At 37.3% G+C, this 20,189-nt stretch overlaps 1 protein-coding gene across 1 annotated transcript in view; it reads left to right on the forward strand.

Moving 5' to 3' along the window:
* Positions 1 to 20,189, forward strand: part of ANK2 (ankyrin 2) — a 241,025-nt gene that overhangs the window by 21,974 nt on the left and 198,862 nt on the right. Inside the window, 1 exon segment of the mRNA XM_017847754.1 lies at positions 8,032 to 8,133. Within this exon segment, the coding sequence (XP_017703243.1) occupies positions 8,032 to 8,133 (102 nt within the window).

Consider the following 20,189-nt stretch of genomic DNA (forward strand, 5'->3'; position numbering starts at 1 on the left):
GATCGAGATCACCATGTTAGCCAGGGTGGTCTCGATCTCCTGACCTCGTGATCCACCTGTCTCGGCCTCCCAAAGTGCTGGGATTACAGGCTTGACACTTTCTAAAGTTTTAAAAGCACATAGAGAATGTGAAGTATAAAATAGTTATCAAATAGTTATCAGAGATATTTCATCAGAAATATCTTTTCTGGTTTGTGGTTTTGTTCCTACTAGTTTTGTTTTGTTTTGGTAGTAATTCTCATCCACTGGAGGATAGCATCACATTATTAATATTTTGATTCAATTTTCAGAAAAGTAAATGCCATAAAAAATGAGTGTTCAGAATTTTTAGTGTATAAAATTGTCTCTGATAACTTACTTCACTTATACCGGAAAATTTAACAACAGAGATCTCTGAACTAGATCTGGTCTTCTTGAATTTGTAGTAAACATGTTGAAGAACAGGGGAGTAATGCTATTTATACAATATATACCAAGGATAATAAAAGTGGAATAACCTTCACTAATGCTAAGTGAAGAGTATAATTCATGTATAATCAAAGAGAATTATGTAATTTTTATAATTACAAAGCCTCATGAATATCAGAACAACTAATAAACAATGCTCCAGAGTTTGATTCTTAGTAAGCATTCTTTTGAGCTAGAGAACAAATTCTATGTATTTAGTAATCTGCATTGGCTCCTAGACTGTAACATGAATATACAATACAATTTTCATTAAAATCTCACATAATATAGTCTGTATTTAAAATTGCCTCCAGTATGAAGAAAAGATAATGCTTTTGAATACTAATTTTAAATCTATTTACTTCTCTGTGATTTTGTCATCAGTTTATAAATTAGGAATAACTTATTTTCAGGACTACCCACATTTAGCTAATTTTTTAATTTTTTATAAAGATGGGTTTTCACTCTGTTGCCTAAACTAGGGTCACCATTTTTTTTTTTTTTTTGAAACACGGTTTCACTCTTGTTGCCCAGGCTGGAGTGCAGTGGGACGATCTCGGCTGACTGCAACCTCTGCCTCCAGGATCTGAGCAGATTCCCCTGCCTCAGCCTCCTAAGTAGTTGGGATTACAGGTGTCCGCCCCCATTACCAGCTAATTTTGTATTTTTAGTAGAGACGGGGTTTCACCATGTTGTTCAGGCTGGTCTCAAACTCCTGACCCCAAGCAATCCACCCTTCTCAGTCTCCCAAAGTGTGGGAATTACAGGTGTGAGCCACTGCATCCGGCTGGGTCACCATCTTTAAAGTAAATATTTTTTTTTAATTATAGCATACATACAGAAAAATGTGTAAATTATAAATGCTCATCTTGTTATGTAGGAAGTGTACATACCTGTTAAACTGCACCCAGAACTAGAATGTAGAATTAGAGCATTATCAGCAACCAAAGGCCCCTTTCTGACTCTTTCCGAAACTACTACTAATTTCTAACACTATGGATTTGTTTTGCCAATGTTTGAACTTTAATAAATGGAATAAAAGACATGTCCTTTTCTGTGTCTGACTTCTTTTGCTTAGCATTATCTTTGTGAGATCTATTGATGGTACATATAGATATGGTTCATTCATGCCCATTCCCACTGCTGTAAAATATTCCAATTTTACTCTCTTTTAAAGTATAAGAATTTTAGAAAGGAATTCATGAATCTCAACACAACATTGCAAAATAATCTTAATTAATGCTTTGAAAGAGATAGAACTGGTATGCTGTGGGTGGTTCTTATTTTTCGTGGTTGGTATCTTAGGGAAAGCATTGATAAGTGATATAATATATCTAGTGTGCTAGCAAAAATTAATGTTACAATGTAATACTAAGTTAAGGGAAAATTGCTGTCTTTATTTAAAATGACATTTCAAATAATCTCTCGCTTAAAATATTTAGGTAGAGTTTATCTATTTAGTTAAACTTAGATATTGCTGTGATTCCAAGTCTCAATTTTGTGTTAATAGTTATCTTAAATAACATTCAAAAGTAAAATATAAACACTTAAGTTTACTCTACCTTCTTCCCCTAACTAAAGCATTTAAAGAGTTCACTTTTATGTCTGAACCAATTTTCTTAACACGAAGGCCATTGGATTAAGAACACTCTTTTGGGAAGTTGCACTTACTCCCTCTGAAGATTAGAGGACCTTTCAGAAATTTTTATTTAGTAGCAATCTAAAGAACTGTTGAAGGATACTATAAATGTAGGTTAACCTGCATGCTTGAGCCAGAGTGTACAAATGTATAGTTTATAAATTGGTAGCAGCTGAACAGAAATTGTCAAGTGGGATTTTGCAGTGTAAAGTGTTTTATATCACTTAATGTGTTCTGACTGCAAGAAAATAACTTCTGCAATTCCTTCTAAAAAAACATCCTAGTATATCCAGCGTGCAGTTCTTGGTTGAACCCAAATTGTTGGTTTTGACAAGATAGCAATAATAATGTGAGCTAATGAAAGAGCTGAATTAATTAAACAATAGAGCAGTCCCTGGATAGAATTATAAATCTGTAAGTACAAGCATTCAGATATTACCAAGAGAGTTCTCTGCAGCATCTTCATCACTGGTGACAGACCACACCCAGTTCTGGTTCATTTTGTCCCTTTACACCTGTACATCTCAGTGTATTTTTAAGTACTCTGGTATGGCTTAGGCCTGCTGGCAACACAGTAACACCAGGAACTTTCACATTTAAAGAAAGTCACATGTGTGCATTGATAATTTGATTTATTATTGTTATTTTGCATTTATCCCTCACAAGAAAAGCCACTAATATAAAACAAACTCAGTAAGTATCCTCTGTGTCTGTCATTAGGCTAAGCATGCTCAAACCATCATATTTTTCCTTAGCAATTCTATAAAGTACTTTTTTTTTTGATAAGGAAATTGAGACATACAATGACCCAAGATCTGACAAGTCACAATTTGCTAGACATGGATTTTAACTGATCCTACATTCCTAGGAAGGACCTAAAAAACTGTAAAAATGTCCCTTATTTTCCTAGTATTCTTATTAAAGTTTTTCCCTTCAAGTTACTTTACTAAGTTTTATTTATTTTGTATTGCTATAAAAACTCAGATCTCAGAGTAGCCAGGTAAATGACCCAGTTTTTACAAAGGAATGACTGCTTCCTAAGAAAATAAGCAGATTCCTCAAATTCCACAAGGAGCATGTGCTTTACTTAAGGTTAACCAGTCAGCAAATATGTGTGTAGGGCACACCATAAGCCAGAGACTGTGACAGGGGAGGTGTTTGGTGTCACTCTTTTAAGGCTAGGAGGGACTGCTGGTTGGGCCACCCTTTTAGACAAGTGGTTCTCAAACTTGAATAGTCTATTGATTTCTTTTAAAGTATATAAAATTATGACCTCCAGTGTTATTTTATTATAGTGTTAAGTATTAAAACATAAAACCACATAAAACTCCTTAAATTCTTGTGCTACTATAAAAAAGAAACTGACAAATTAAGTAAAACTAGTTATGTAAGTTTTATAGTATTATTCAAATAAAGGACATAAATTTAGTACAATGAATGGAAATGTCTAAAACTAAATTTAACATATTATGTTTAGTAATAAAAAAGATATAACCTCAGAGTTCTGTATTTAATTAGTTTCTGAATTTGACTCCAGTAAAAATAATATAAAGAATGCCTTTTTTGTAAGTATGTTGTACAAACTATTCTTAATAACTTTAAGGTGTTGTTACCTACTTCAAGCTAATAAAACTTGCAGCTATCAGAGAATAGCTTTAAGAGAATATAATCTTTGAAAGCTCTCTTTATTTGCTTGGAGAGGAAATTACTATTGGGATGGAGTTGTGTACGCAAACCAATAAAAGCTAAAATTAAAAACTGAAAAAATGTTTCACTGTGGATTTTCTATTACACTCACTGCTAATGGTCAGTGCAAGTTGGACCATATGAAGACAGCATCTGAGCATATGTTAATATGCTACTGACTGCTGCTGCTCAGGTGCTTTTGGCTCGTCATGTCCTGCCATGTATGATGAGCAGATTCTCTGACCATTCTTGTCTCTGTACTACAGCAAAATGTTCTGTCTATTACGCATCTGTTTATCATTTGGATTTCACTTGTTATGCACTGAGTTACAAACACAAAGACATATACTGAAGTTATATGATTATACTCACATATAGGGTACTCCTGTAGAGGACCTGGAATATCTTCTTTATTAGGTTATTATTGAAACGTAAGCACAGACTTAAAGAATTAAAAAACTTGCAGCAAGCTCATGGAGCCCTGTGGATATGCCCCTAGAGCCTTTGGATCAGCACTCCTTGGGGATATAATGTGGCTCTGTGAATGCACATTCCTCCCTGCCTTTCATGTCCACACTGCTGGGTGCTAAGAAAGTTGTTCTGTTTTTCTAACATTCAGATACAAGACAACATACAGAACTGTGTCAAGAAGAATTTAATGAGAAATTTTTCTTTCTTGGCCTGAGATGTCACTCCAGGGTTATAAAGGGGGCAAGTTTTAATGACATCCATCTGTTGCAGATTAAAATAGGTGGGGCTCAGCAGTGGAATTCCTTGTCCAGAGTTTGACTATGGGCGTAAGTACAATTGTTTTAGGATTTGAGAGTCCTAGGGACATAAGCAGCAAAGCAGAGAGAGGATAGTCTTACATTTGTCTGAGACTTTCTCCCAAAGAAGTTGTTTTTGCCTCATTTTCTCTTTATTATGCTTTTATGTGTGAAATCTCCTGGTTGAGCAAAGAAAACAGTCTATTTTAAAAGCATGCTTTTCCTCCTACTTATACTTGATTTAAAAACTCTTGCTTTTATCATAATCAGTTGGGAAACACAGCATGGTAAAAATTGCTGTATCTCTCTCCATGAATGTTTGAATCCTCTTTCATCTCTGTATTGATTGAAGATAACCAGGCTAACCACTGTTTATCCAAAGCGCTTGTGTCAAGGGCCTTAATCACAGATTGACCTCATTGTAGGCTATGATGTGCTTGTGTCTGTGTGGAAGGGGGAGAAGAATATATATTTCTATGCAGATATATAATTTGAGCTTCAATAATGTCAATATTCATATATAACTTTTAAAACCTCATTTTATTTCCATCCTTGAAATTTACATTCTTGGACTATTTTATAATAATATTTCCATTTAATGCATTTTTTTCATTTTGGGGGAAACTAAATCCCTTAATGCGGTTCTCGGAGAATTCAACTTATACAAAAGTCTCCTATGACTCAACTGCTGAAGTGGTCCTTGGCAGAATGGCTCGGATATTATATTTCCATAGGACCCAGACCCTTCAGGACAGTGGGAGCATTGTTTGCTAAAATTCTAAGGATTTGCTATAACTTTGACATGCATCCACTTTTTAAAAGTTTGGTTCAGAAAAGAGAAAACCAGTTATGAAAACTTTTCGTTACTCTATAACGGCAAAGGCAATCCTCAATGTCATGTCCAATCCCCAGAGAAGATTCAAAGATGGTCTGTTATATATTCCTCAGCAATACCTGAGGCCCCATCAGACCATCATCACCGCTCTAGGCTTCTGCAGTTGTGTTTCTAGGTGTCTCTTCATCCCTTTGGGGTTAGGCTCTTCTTCTGGCTCCACCTGTTCACAGCATTCTTTTTTGTAGGAACAATAGAGCAACCTGATCTTTTGCTGAGTTTAATCATGCTAGGCATGTTAGAGGGAGACAGACAATTGCCTTCTTAATGCAAAGCATTCTTTATCACCTGTTTCCTCATTCTCAAATGAATGTGTTTCTAAGTAGTTCGTCTCAGGTTGGCTCTTAGTTTTCTAGGTGCATATAGAGGGGTGATAGCTGTGAGGGTAGGGATGGAAGTCAAGAATTTTCTCTCCAGCTGAGGCACTTTATTTAGCAAGTGCCATGATTTACGGAGTAAATATGTAGACCAAAGGCATAACTGTGGTTAACGCAGATGAAATAAACCTAGAGCTCACAGGCTAGGAATCTGTAGTAATATCCACTGTGATACTTTGAAGGTGTGGGATAGGATAGCAGATAAAACTTACAGCTCTGAACTGATAAACATAAATTAAATCTCAGGTCTTCCATTAAATAAATGTGTGTAAATATGTGACTTTGGAAACTTCCTAAATCTCCTTCCTCATCTATTAAATGGGCGTAAGAATAGTTTTTTTCTCATAGTATTGTTGTATTTGTGATATAATACATGTGACTGCTTTAGCTCTGTTCCTGACCCACTAAACACTCAGCAAATGTTACCTATAAGCATCTGCTTTATGTACAGATTGGAAAGTACTTTCTAGGAACAACGTCTGATATAATACATAGCACACAGATTTGTTTTGGAAAAACTTTATATAGAGGAATAATATGTTCGTGTTTTATATTTGCAACCCAATACTATTTAACTTTCGTTGTTTTATAGTAAAATTAATGTTTCTTGTGAGATATTAACATAACATAATACACAGTATTATAACTCAGTTTTAAGTGCTGTGACAACAAACCTGAAGGTAGAAAAACCTCCTGGAATTTAGCATTTGCCGCAAACAGCGAAATAAATTTCATAGAATAGGCATTTAAAAATGAGTCACAGTTCAGTTGCTGCAACATTGCAGATATTCTTGGAGCACTCTACCATCGGTACAGCCTGCAGGAAGGATGAAGAGTGAAGAACAGTGTGATATTAATCATACGATGATGCAGTTCTAAAGAATCAGGGCATGAATTCTGGATGTATAGATTTCAGTCATACCTTTCAACTCAATAAATAATCTATCTCATTTATAAACATATAAGCCACTTGGTATTTGGGTTAAAAGTGAGGTAATTTAGTTCTATGGTTTTCAGTCTTCCCATGTGTAAATCATTTTAACAGCATGCAAGTAATTCCATATTTGAAACTCCCAGAGAAAATACTTCCATTTCTATCTCTGTACATCATCACGGATCATAATAAATAGCTCTGACTGAGTGTGCCAAGAGGTTCTTGCCAAGTACTTTCTTTGAGGGAGGGAGGCAGTGTAGCCTAGTAAGGAGAATGTTTAAGAGTCATCAAACCTTCATCTCACTTCCTAGTATGTCCCTTTTCATGCCACCATTTTCTCTTTAGTCAGATATTATATCACAAAAAAAATTATAACCGTTATGCAGGTGTCTTGGAACCTAGCAAAATTTTATCATCATTATTATGTTAAGGTTTAAAAGTCAGACTTTATAACCAAGCCAGAGGGGCCGCGTGATTGTAACTGTGCATCTGGAGCAACTCTCCTTAGGATTTGCCACAGGCAGAATTCAGCTGAGTCTCCCAGCATCCGATTTTGAGGGGAGTGTGGGAAGATGAGAAACTTAAAAAGCAGTTTCCATCCAGAGTGATCATCTTTACCAAAAGATTTTAGTCTGATATTATGTCAGGTGGTTTAAATTGAATCATGTTTTTCCAGAATCACTGGGATCACAAAATTTGCATCAGCCCAGTCCACACCTGCCAAGTAGTGCTATCCTCTTTCCTCAAATCACCCTTGGAGCTTTCTGTTATTCCCTTCTAATGAGACCAGATGGCTGCCAAGTGACCCATACTCAGTGTTCTCTCTCAGAAGCATCTGAAAACCAACAGGAAAGAAAGAGAAAGAAAAAACCCAGTAGCTTTAATTTCTTTAGCTTTCTGATTCTTTTTTGACTTGACATTAGCTCAGTATAAAGTCACTAGAATATTGAAGCTAAAATGAATGAGTAATAGCAGTATTTGAGGCTGGCGTCAACACGTCTTCAAATGTGGCTGAAGATTTAGAATAAAGCAGTAACAATTATTTCCATTTTAATGGTTCTTTTATGCTCTAAAATATTGACTTTCAATGTACTTAAACAACTCTCTAGAAATATTGTGAAGTTGCTACCTTATATAGTGAATGATTATTCAATGTTTTAAACTCAGTATTATTGAAATTTTTCCAACTAAAGCTTTTCTGACTTCAGTGTAAACATTCTTGTCTTTCTGTATTTGATACATTTCTATTTCATCAATAGTTCACTAAAGGTCTTTTATTTTTCTCGCAGTCTGACAGCAACGCGAGCTTCCTCCGTGCTGCCAGAGCAGGCAACCTGGACAAAGTCGTGGAATATCTGAAGGGGGGCATAGACATCAATACCTGCAATCAGGTAAGAACATGACAGCTGGTTCTGTGTTGTGCAACGAAGAAACACTCATTACATTCTCAGAGCCCAAGATTATTTTTGTCTTTATTAAAAATACTAAAACATCAGTGACTCAGACTTCTGAAACCCCATTTTCCCCCCTTACCAACTTTTCAAGCATCAGATGTATCTAGAGCTAATGTAGCTGAAAATCAAGTAGACAGATTAAAAACAACAACTGAATGTCAATTTTGTTTATGCAATGATTTGGGACACCTTTAGCTAAAATTTTGACCAAGAATGATGTTTTACTTCTCATTTATCATCTAGTAATCCAGACCTTGGCTTCTTTCCTTCTTGACTATATGTACTTTACTCATGGGAAACTGATTATTACAATTTAGTATAGAGAAATAAGAGGATAAAATTTTCTCCTAATTAATTTTAAATATGGTTTATAATGAGAATAATTTGAAATTATTATTGTAAATGATGTGTCCATTCATCATGCCCATTTGATAAGGACTTTAGAGAGTATTATACACTTTGGATATTATTTGGTACCAACGTTGACATTTTGTGCTATTTTGACTAAGATTTTACATTATGAACTAAAGTATCTAGTGGACTGCAGTATTCACTTTAATGCTAAATGTTGTGTTGTGTTTGTGTGTGTGTGTTTGACAGAGACCTAACTACGAAGTGAATAATTCTGGCTAATTTTAAGTGAAAAGGAGGTAAAGGTCACTACTGGATTCTAAATTATATATGAATTCCTTTTTCTACATCCTGGTATATATTGAACCCAGTTATGTTTAATTTATAGACAATTGAAATTAATAAATCTTTCAATAACAACTTTTCAAAAACTGAACCTGATATCTTATCCTCAAACTTACTGTACTTCCTAATTCCTACCTGCTGATTTCCTCACCAATGTGCCATTCCAACCTAACTGTTTCCCATTCCTCATCTTTCCCCCTCTCCAGCCCAGCACTCCTCTCTTTTTCACCTTCTGCATCCAGATTGCATGAGCTTAGATCATCTTGAGGTACTTAACACAGTTGTCATAAAAGCCTTTTTATTGGGTTCTGTCTTCAGTCTTGTCCACTCTGATCAATTCTCCACACAATGCCTTGAGTGATAAAATAAAAAGATTACAACACTTCCTTCCTCCCCAAACTTCTATGGCTACCCTATATGGCTACCAATGCCCAGATCAGTGAAGTGGTTGTATCAAAATCACCTGCAGGCGTTTGCAAAGGGTACAGGATTTCCCTCCTTACTCTTCAGAGTCACTGGCATAAAGATCATTGTCACTGATGTCAATATTTCTCATATTTTAGGGGAGTGTGTCTCTTATCATGAAAACATGTTGAAAGCTACTTGACGTTGGTAAAGGCATTCTGCTGTGGCCCTGAGCAGTCCTGCAGATACTTTTGGAAAGAACAAGAATAAAAGACTTTGGGATTGCTTTTTATCTGGGCCATTTCTCAGGGTGGTGTTTGCAATGAGCAGCCTTGAGGGATTAGATGATATCTCCCTCTAGCTACAAAGCAGGCCTGTATGAATCCCCCAAGGTCAGTGTTCTCTTTTAACACAACTCACATGTATGGGCATCCATCATTGGTCCTTTGAGTCAACCCTGTTAGATATGCGGGAAGAAAGGCATAGGAAACTGGTATAAGCAACAGGCTGACACTTGGCTACTGGTTTTGCTCTGAATTACAACATCCTTTGTTTCTGACCCAGAAGACTTGTATCTTCTACTAGCATTATGAAACAGTAACGGTTTAGCTTTTAACTCTTTGGTAAGATAAATCTCAAGAACGTTACATAGTTCTTAACACTGACTTATGGAATAAACACACATTACTGTATCCCAATATGTAAAATCTTCGTATGTTGCGCCTACATTCCTCCATCTTATTTTTCATTATGAATCATTTCATCTGATATGTTTTTTTTGTGTTCTTTTGGACAAATAATTTGAACTTTAGATACATTAGTTACCTTAAGAAAGAAAGAACATTCAAACTCCCTATGGATATATGGACTTATTCTATATAATACTTATGAAGTTGAATATGAAATATTTAATACTTTTGATGTAAACTTAGGTTTCTTTAAGTAGATTAAATGCACTCCCTAAATATCCATTTGTTAACTTTCTAAATTTGCAATATGCTAGAGAATAAGCAATGAAACTATTAGTTCATTTAGGTACACTTATCATAAATAATGCCAAAAAAGAGAACCCAAGGAAAATAAAGCTCATTTCAAACCAAATCTACTTCACACTAAAGTATAACAAATACATTAATTGTATGAAAGGTCTTAGGGTTATTTTGAGAAACAATAATCTCTCAACAGTAAATACTCAATTCTTATCATATTTATAGACCATCTTAGCTTCTTGAGTTAGCTTTTTCTTATAGTGGCCAGCCATCCACTAACATGTCACTACAAAAGGAAAGAACATTTATTTCTGTGAGAAGGCAACATGATGTCGTGAAGCCCACACAAAATTTAGAGCCCACAGGTTCAAATTCAAGTTTCATCTCTACTTTTAAGAAGTCGGCCGGGCGCGGAGCTTGCGGTGAGCTGAGATCCGGCCACTGCACTCCAGCCTGGGCGACAGAGCAAGACTCTGTCTCAAAAAAAAAAAAAAAAAAAAAAAAAAGAAGTCAGTTCACTTCAGAAAGTGACATTTTTCTAACTTGTAAAACAGGATAAAAACAATACATTCAATGCTTATATCCCTGGGTTGCAATGTAAGTTAAATTATGAAATGTAAAAGGAGTTTCTAAGGTACATGTGTTCTAATTACAATTACAGTATATAATTCACCAAGAATTATACAAATTAAAATTGACTTACACTCAAAATATGAGGTTGATTCTCCTCAATTCCCTGAACTCACCAGTTATAAAGTAAATGCAAGGCCAGGTGTGGTGACTCACACCTCTAATCCTAGCACTTTGGGATTATAGTGGGAGGCTGAGGCAGGAGGATTGCTTGAGCCCAGGAGTTCCAGGCTGCAGTTAGCTATGATCATACCACAACACTTCAGCCTGAGTGGGTGACAGAGTAAGACCTTGTCTCTTAAAATAAATAAATAAATAAATAAATAAATAAATAAATAAATAAATAAAACAGGCCGGGTGCAGTGGCTCACACCTGTAATCCCGGCACTTTGGGAGGCCAGGAGGCAGGTGGATTGCCTGAGATCAGGAGTTTGAGACCTGTCTGGTCAACATGGTGAAACCCCGTCTCTACTAAAGATACAAAAAAATTAGCTGGGCATGGCGGCATGCACCTGTAATTCCAGCTACTTGGGAGGCTGAGGTGGGGGAATTGCTTGAACTAGGGAAGTGGAGGTTGCAGTGAGCCAAGATTGTGCCACTGCACTCTACCCTGGGTGACAGAGTGAGACTCCGTATTAAAAAAAAAAAAATTCCCCAAAGTAAGTGTGGTCTGATGGGCTTGCTGGTTCTGTATTTTTATTAATACTGTTCGAGACAGTATATTAATTAAATAAAGATTAGGGAAATACAGTGACTAATGTTACCTACTTAGCTACTGTGTATTAGACTTTGTTCTGGGGCTTCACATGTGATGTCTTATCAGTTAACTGAGATGAAATATTGTGAGATAGGGATTAGCTCAAGTTTACAAATGTAGGAACTGGGCCCACAGTGGTTAAGTGACATTCCCAGGGCCACATGGATCTGTCTGTCTCCCATGTTCAAGCTTTTTTTCTTCTGCAGGATATCTTTTTGAGTAGCTATTTGGAGCTGCCCTTCAAAGTAATACAGTGGTGATGTCCTTTATCTTAAAGTTGAAAACTTATTTTTAATCTACTACTGCTAATATAAAATGTACTTTATTAATACGTAGTTACAGGATCTTTTAAGTCAAACAGCACCACCACCAGGATTACTGCTAAAACTCAAATACAATATAGAACAGGAAATGATTTCCAAATACCCAGGAAAGTAAAAGAGACAACTATTCAGCCAAACTATTGCTATTTCTAAATATACAATATTCAAAGCTAACATGGCATATGAAAGAAGAAAAGAAAATGTATCCTCCAGTTTGCTACTCAGCCTGAGTTTCTAGGGAGCATTACAACATGTAATATAGAAACCAGGACTTTCTGTACTCTGTTGTATTTCTCAATGAAAGGCAATCTGGGCTGCACCAGCTTTCCAAAAATATCACATGTGTTGGCGTGCTAAGATTCCTTAAACTGAAATTTGAATCAATGTTTTTTCTTTATAAAATTTGTTTCACAACTACCATGAGAAGTTTCAAGTGTAATTCCCAAATACTATTTTGCTTTTAATCATTTAAATGATATGCAGAAAATTCATAAATTTGGCACATGAAAATACTCTAAAAGAATGTCAAGTGTTTATTTTTCTTTTTTAAATGATTACAAATATGGGTAACTTTTATTTTCTTTAAAAGATTACACCAGTCATCTATTTACCACGTTATCTCTTATATGTTTAGAAGAGAAAACAAATCTTAGCATTCAATTTATTTCTGAAACTCATAAAGGCTTACATTCTTACCTATTACCTATTTAGTAATTCTGCATAATTTAATACGGTTACAAACAAGATTAACATGCGGACCTTAAAAATAAACTGTATAATATTTTGATAAAAGTTTGTAACCAGTTACAAGCCAATAAAAACCCCAGTAGTTTCAGATACTTTCACCATGTATGCAATTTATTCGTTTCACTATAGTGACTTCAAAATGAAAGACTATCACTTAGCATTTATTTAATACAATCCTAGATATGATACCAATGATTAACAGGACTTAAAATGCCCTGATTTTTGGTCTTGGCCTTTTCCCATTGGAGTTTAAAGGTGCAAAATTATCAGTTAAATCCTGTGTTTCCTTTTTTATAAACAGAAGGCAAGGTCGAAGCATCATTTTCAAAACAATATTAGTGTTCCTCAAATAGCAGACCTTTAGCAACAAGAAGATACACCCAACAATGACTTTAGCATATGCTCACACAGTATGACTCAGACTGTGAAGCATATTTGGAAGTCACATTAACAGTGTGGACGCTGGAAACCAAATTCTAGTTTTCCCCACTTACCAGGTGAGTGACCCTTGGCAGTCAACTTCTGCAGGCCTGAGTTTTCTCAACTGGTGTAAGCATAACAACACTGAAGTTTTAGGGTAGTTTTGATGATTAAGTGAGATGTTTGCAAAATGCTTGGCAGAGCAAGTACTCAATAAATACTAGTGAAAATGATGCCTATTATAATAATGTAATTTTTAAAATATTGATTCTCAACCTAAGCTTTAGCAAAAGTAGCACTGATTTGCACAAGCAGGACAGAACATAAAAGGTATTGCCATAGCCTGTATCACCAAATAGGAAAAAAAGTATGATTAGTAGCAATTTGGTAAAGTTACTATTTATCTGGTTTGCATTAAACTGAACTATTTATCTGGAACTAAAATCTTTTTCACAAATGCCATTTGGGTTCATCTTTTTTAGACTTCTCTTTAAAATACTAAAACAATTCTATTAGCCTGGGACCTTATAAAACAACAAAATGAATAGGGGAGAATTAAATTCATGGAATTAATGGAACATGGAATGAACTAGGTACAATTTCCTAACCAGTTAAATTTGGCACAAATGTATATGCAAAAATATAACTATATAGCTAAATGCTTATTATTGACCCCTCATTTAGAAGAAGCAAAAGGTGATGTTTTCATCTGGTTCTGGTTATGTGGTTTTGGATTCTGTACCATCCTGTAATCTCTTTTGATGTATCAGTGCTGGTCCTTGCTCTATACTGGGTAGTGGTGATTCAGGTTACAATTGAGTAACACCTGTCTAATATTTTGAGTACTTAGAATTTTTAGTTTACTTGTTGATATTTGCTCAATGTAAAGTAAATCCAATAGAGAGTTTTCATCAACTACTTGCCCCCAGATCTCAAAATTTCATTCTGTTTACAATTAGACAGGTTTATGAAGATTTAAAATGTGACTCTTCTTTCATTTTAAAATGCTGGGAGTAGCTTCATGCAAATTATTTCTATGGCTGTATTCTTAAGTACTCTGCTGTAGTGGTTTAGATTGGAACAGAACACTTTATATTCTGGAAATTCTCTTGAACACTCTCTTTCTATGGCTAAACGACATGGATTTTAATACCTGACTCCAAACAGCAACTCAACTCTTCCTAGCTCATCTCGGACAGTAGAATCACAGCATTTTTTTTTCTGCCAGTCTGAACTCAGGCACACTATTTGTTCATCTACTTACTCAAACGTGTATTGTGTGTTTACTCAGTGGCAGGCTCTGTCCTAGGTGCTGGGGATGGAGTAGTGCAGAGAGACAAAAATTCTGCTCTCATAAAGCTCACAATCTACAACCTGAGAGGAGAAAAGGCAGTGAGTGATATGGAGGAAGATACAGCAGGGGAGAAGGAGAGAGGAGTGGAATGGGAGCGGTGCATCACTTTAGAGGGGATGGGCAGAAGAAAACCTGAAGAAATTGAGCAAGGAGGCCATTCACGCTGTGGAGGGAGCACATTTTAGAAGAAGGCTTGACAGGTGAGAGAACCCCACAGAGGAAGCATGCTGGCATGTTCAAGGGCCAGCAAGGAAGCAAGCCTGCCTGGAGTAGTATGAGGGAGAGGAAGCATAGGAGGAGGTTGGGGAGAGCAGAAAGCAGCATCGGGTCATGTAAGGCCTTGTGGGCTATTTTAAGAACTTTGGCTTTAATTCCGAATGAGCAGAGAAGTGATTAGAGGGTTCTTAGTAGAGGAGTGACATACACTGATGAGTCTTAATAGTAACGCCCAAGCTGAAAGGGAACAAGGACAGAAGCAGGGAACACTTTTGTGATACTTTAGGTGAGAAGTGAGGTGTTTTACAGTAGGACAACAGGCAGGAGAATTGGTGAGAAGTGGCTGGATTCTAGACACATTTCAAAAGCCGATTTTGTTGATGGAGTTAATGTAGGATGAAGGCAAAAGAGGAATTAGGCATGAGGGTTGTGGTCACAATGGAAAGAATGAGAGCTGAAGTTTTATTAACTGAGGTGGGTAAGACTGCGTGAGGAGCAGGTTTGAGGGAATACTCAGCAGATCAGTTTTGAACATGTTAAGTTTGATTTGTCTGTGTGATATCCAAGATATTGAGTAGGCAGTTGTATATATGAGTTTTCTACGGTCTGGAGAAAAGATTTTGGTCTGAAGTATACATTTTGGCATACCCAGTATATAGATAGTATTCAAAACCGTGGTACTGCATGGGATCACCAAAAGAGAGAGAGTTTATGAAAAATAGAATAGGTTCAAGGGCTGGGCCCTGGAGAACTACAATATTTAGAGGTCAGGAAGATGAGAAGCCACCAAGGAGGATGGGAAAGAGTGTCCAGGGATGTAGGAGGAAAACCTGAAGAATGTGATTTCTTAGAAGACCTATTTTCAGGTGGATGAAATGATAAACTCTGTAAAATGCTGTTGATCCAATAAGCCGAGGAACTGAACAAAAGTCTTAGTAATGTGATGGAAACTGGTGACTTGATCAAAGCAATTTTGGTGGAGTGGAGGGGTGAAAGCTGGACTGGAGCTCATTCAATGGGTGACGGGCAGACCAAGGACTGCTTCAAGGGCTCTTTCTATACAAGAAAGAAAAGAATAAGAAAAGTAGCTGGAAGAGGAAGTGGAATCAAGAAGGATTTCTTTGTAATAGGAAATAAATAATAGTTTTGTTTTGTTGATGGAGAAATATCAACAGGGAAGGAAAAATTAATAATTTGAGAGAGAGAGAGAGATGGGAGAATTACTGGATGGTGTCCTTGAGTTGATGAGAAGTGGAGATGGAGCCTGATGCACAAGTGGAGGGACTGGCTTTTGCTAGAATCATGGATAGTTCAGGAAAAGGAAAGGTATATGGGCAGAGGAGCAGGAAGTAGTGTGGGTGCCATGTTGGGAGCTGGATGTAGGGTGGAAGTTCTAATTGCTTCTGTTTTTTTTTTTTCAGTGAAATATGATTCTAGGTTATCAGCTGAGAGTAAAGATAGGAGAGGAAAGGGTGGAGGTGGAAGAGGGAGAAGGTGTGAAATAATAATCCAGGAGAACAAGAGAGATAGCAATTGAGGGTAAGACAGTATGATTGCCAGGCAGCATGAAGGGTCTGCTTGAGCCTCATGATCAGGAATTTAAAGTGAATCCAGGTGGCATGTGTGTGTGTTCTTCTGCAGCTACATTCAGACATGGGATCACATGGAGAGTTATATATAGCCAGATATGTGGTTTAGCTAAACATATATGGCAGAACTAGAGAAACACAAGGGAACTGAGGATGCATGTAAGGGAATGAATAAAATAATGATAAAGACTATGCATAGAATTCACGCCAAGTGAGGAGATAAGTGGGCACCGTGAAAAGATGAATAGACTAACTGTTAAGGGTTGAAGGATTGCTGGAGTTGGATGAGTAGATTAGCAAGAGAGTAAGTGGTGTTCAGAGGGTTGGATGTTTAAAATTGAAATACTAGAGGAAGTTTATAATTATTGGAAAGGAAAATGTCTAGAATGTGGCCATGGAAGGGAGTGGATAAGGTAGAGAAAAGAAGGAATCATTGGCAGAGAGGAATTCAAGAACCTGAAAACCTGGAGTTTTGGAAAAGTCACCTATGTATATGTAGGAGAAAGTGGCAGTGAGCTAGAAGCTAAAATTTTCAAGGGACAAGGGATGGCATCAAGAGGATACAGGCTGATGACATCAGGAGGTTTAAAAAAAGGAGGAAGAAAAATAGTTTAAAAGAGCGGTAAGAAGCAAGAAGCAAAATATAGCTCCCCCAATGCCAGTGATCTGTATTTCTATCAATCCATATTCCTATTAATATCAATTCCTATTAATCACCGAACTTGCGGGAGCTATATTTTGCTTCTTGCTTCTACTCAAGTATCCATCACTTGAGTAGACTTCAGGGAAGCCGTGTCTTTGGATTCTAGTTAGAGCAAGAAGCTTAAAAGTGATATTTAGAGAAGAGATTTAGCCCAGAGTTTTTGCTAATGACTACACCCATGCATTCTAAAGGATCAGTGTGGGAGTTTTGGGAAATGGGAAGTGATAGGAGATAGAATCAGAAAAGGAGGTATACAGAGGCGGAGAGGGATAAGATTCTCAGGGATGATGGTGGAGTTGGTGACTACCATAAACAAGAATAGAGGATGTGATAAGTTTAGCTCAGACAGTCCCAAGCAGTTAGCGATGGTGACGTTGTAGAGATTGTCTGGAGAAAGAAGTTGGGGGAATCTATCCAGGAGTCTGTAGAGTTCAGGAGTCCCATCTTGATTTTTGCTGTTGGAGACTAACAGAGGAAAGATCTTAATGTGAATATGTACTCACTGCACTTCTTCCAGTATGCACTACAAACACAGGTGGTGTGTGAGATGAGGTGAAGCTGCCATTCCCGCCTAGTCATTTTTCTCCTTGGTTATTTTCTTTGTGCCTTTAAGAATCATCCAGCCCTTTTGCAGTAGCTGAGATTTTGCCAACTCATGTTCACATATTCTGTTTTTGTTGCTGACCATTGATTCTTTTATTATTATTATTATTATACCTTAAGTTCTAGGATACCTGTGCAGAACGTGCAGGTTTGTTATATAGGTATACACTTGCCATGGTGGTTTGCTTCACTCATCAACCCATCATCTACATTAGGTTTTTCTCCTAATGCTATCCCTCCCCTAGCTCCCCACTTCCCAACAGGCCCCAGTGTGTGATGTTTCCCTCCATGTGTCCATGTGTTCTCATTGTTCAACTCCCACTTATGAGTGAGATTGAGTGAAGATGCAGTGTTTGGTTGTCTGTCTTGTGTTAATTTGCTGGGAGTGATGGTTCCAGCTCATCCATTGTCCCTGCAAGGACAATGAATCTCCTTTTTTTAATGCTGCATAGTATTCCAATGGGTATGATGGTGACCGACATTTTCTCTTATCCAGTCTATCATTGAGGGCGTTTGCGGTTGGTGTCCACTCTTTGCTATTGTGAATAGTGGCTGTCAATAAACATACATGGTGCTGTGTCTTTATGGTAAGATGATTTATAATCCTTTGGGTGTATACCAGTAATGGGATTGCTGGGCAATGGTTTTGGTTCTATATCTTGGTTCTAGACTCCTTGAAGGAATTGCACACTGCAGTCTTCCACAATGGTTGAACTAATTTACACTCCCACCAATTATGTAAAAGTCTCCTATTTCTCCAAACCTCTCCAGCATCGCTGTTGTTTCCTGATGTTTTAGTGATAGCCATCCTAACTGCATGAGTGGTAATACTCATTGTGGTTTTGATTTGCACTTCGCTTTTAATGACGCAGTGATCATAAAGCTTGTTTATGTTTGTTGGCCATATAAATGTTTTCTTTTGAGAAGTGTCTGTTCATAACCTTTGCCCACTTTTTGATGGCATTGTTTTTTTTCTTGTAAATTTGTTCTAGTTTCTTGTAGATTCTGGATATTAGCCCTTTGTCAGATGAATAGATTGCAAATATTTTCCCCATTCCGTAGGTTGCCTGTTCACTCTGATGAAAGTTTCTTTTGCTGTGCAGAAGCTCTTTAGTTTAATTAGATCCCATTTGTCAATTTTGGCTTTTGTTGCCATTGCTTTTAGTATTTTAGTCGTGAAGTCTTTGTCCATGCCTATGTCCTAAATGGTATTGCCTAGGTTTTCTTCTAGGGTACTTATGGTTTTAGGTCTTACACTTAAGTTTTAAATCCACCTTGAGTTAATTTTTATATAAGGTGTAAGGAAGGGGTTCAGTTTCAGTTTTCTGCATATGGCTAGCCAGTTTTCCTAACACCATTTATTAAATAGGGAAGGTACAGCTTCAGCAGACTTAAACGTTCCTGCCTGCCAGCTCTGAAGAGAGCAGTGGATCTCCCAGCACAGTGCTCGAGCTCTGCTAAGGGACAGACTGCCTCCTCAACGAGGTCCCTGACCCCCCTGCCTCTTGACTGGGAGATACCTTATAGCAGGAGCCAACAGACACCTCATACAGGAGAGCTCTGGCTGGCATCTGGCAGATGCCCCTCTGGGACGAAGCTTCTAGAGGAAGGAACAGGCAGCAATCTTTGCTGTTCTGCAGCCTCTGCTGGTGATACCCAGGCAAAGGATCTGGAGTGGACCTCCAGCAAATTCCAGCAGACCTGCAGCAGAGGGGCCTGACTGTTAGAAGGAAAACTAACAAACATAAAGGAATAGCATCAACCTCATCAAAAAAGATGTCCACACAAAACCCCATTTGAAGGTCAGCAACATCAAAGACCAAAGGTAGGTAAATCCACGAAGATGAAGAAAAACCAGGGCAAAAAGGCTGAAAAAAGATTCTAAACAGTCTTTTCCTCGCTATATAGAGGTTTCTCAGTACTTTCCACCCATCCCTCCCTGCCCTCCTGGATATCTCCTCTCTCTCTCTCTCTCTCTCTCTGATTGTAAAGAAGTAAATCCTATGATCTCTAGTCTTTTCAAGGTCTCTTATCTTATGGAATACATAGAAGAAAAGAAAAAGGAAACCTTATTTTAAAATGGCAACTTCTTCAAATTGGGGATTCTTTTCTTAGAAAAAAAGGAAATTGTGTAGAATTAAGCACTGGTTGTCAGATTGATGTGGGCATGATCAGAGCAACTGTCTGTGAATGAACCTGCATATGTGTAAGTGTAGAGCCTCATGTGGCAGTTGTTTTTAGTCCCCACACTCAGTTCATTTTTTACCTTTTTCCTCAGAAATGAAAGGTCTTCAGGGTAGAATAAAAGAGACCAAGATGCAGATGAACAAGAGCCCATAAAGCACACCATGGGGCATAAGGACAATTCCCCATTCCACGCCCCACCCCACCCCCTAAACTGTCATTACTTTAAAAAAAGCTCTTTATGCAGGGTCAAGTGGGCAGAGGGGACAGTTTGAAATAAATCCCTGCACCTTAGTGGGTATGCAGTCATTGCTGGAGTCAGTGAAGGCTGTTACTGCTCTTGGGAAAAAGAGAATTTGCAGTGTGATGTTTCCTTT

Source organism: Rhinopithecus bieti, unplaced genomic scaffold (assembly GCF_001698545.2).
Source record: "Rhinopithecus bieti isolate Rb0 unplaced genomic scaffold, ASM169854v2 scaffold_947, whole genome shotgun sequence".
In the NCBI taxonomy this organism is placed as follows: Eukaryota; Metazoa; Chordata; class Mammalia; order Primates; family Cercopithecidae; genus Rhinopithecus; species Rhinopithecus bieti.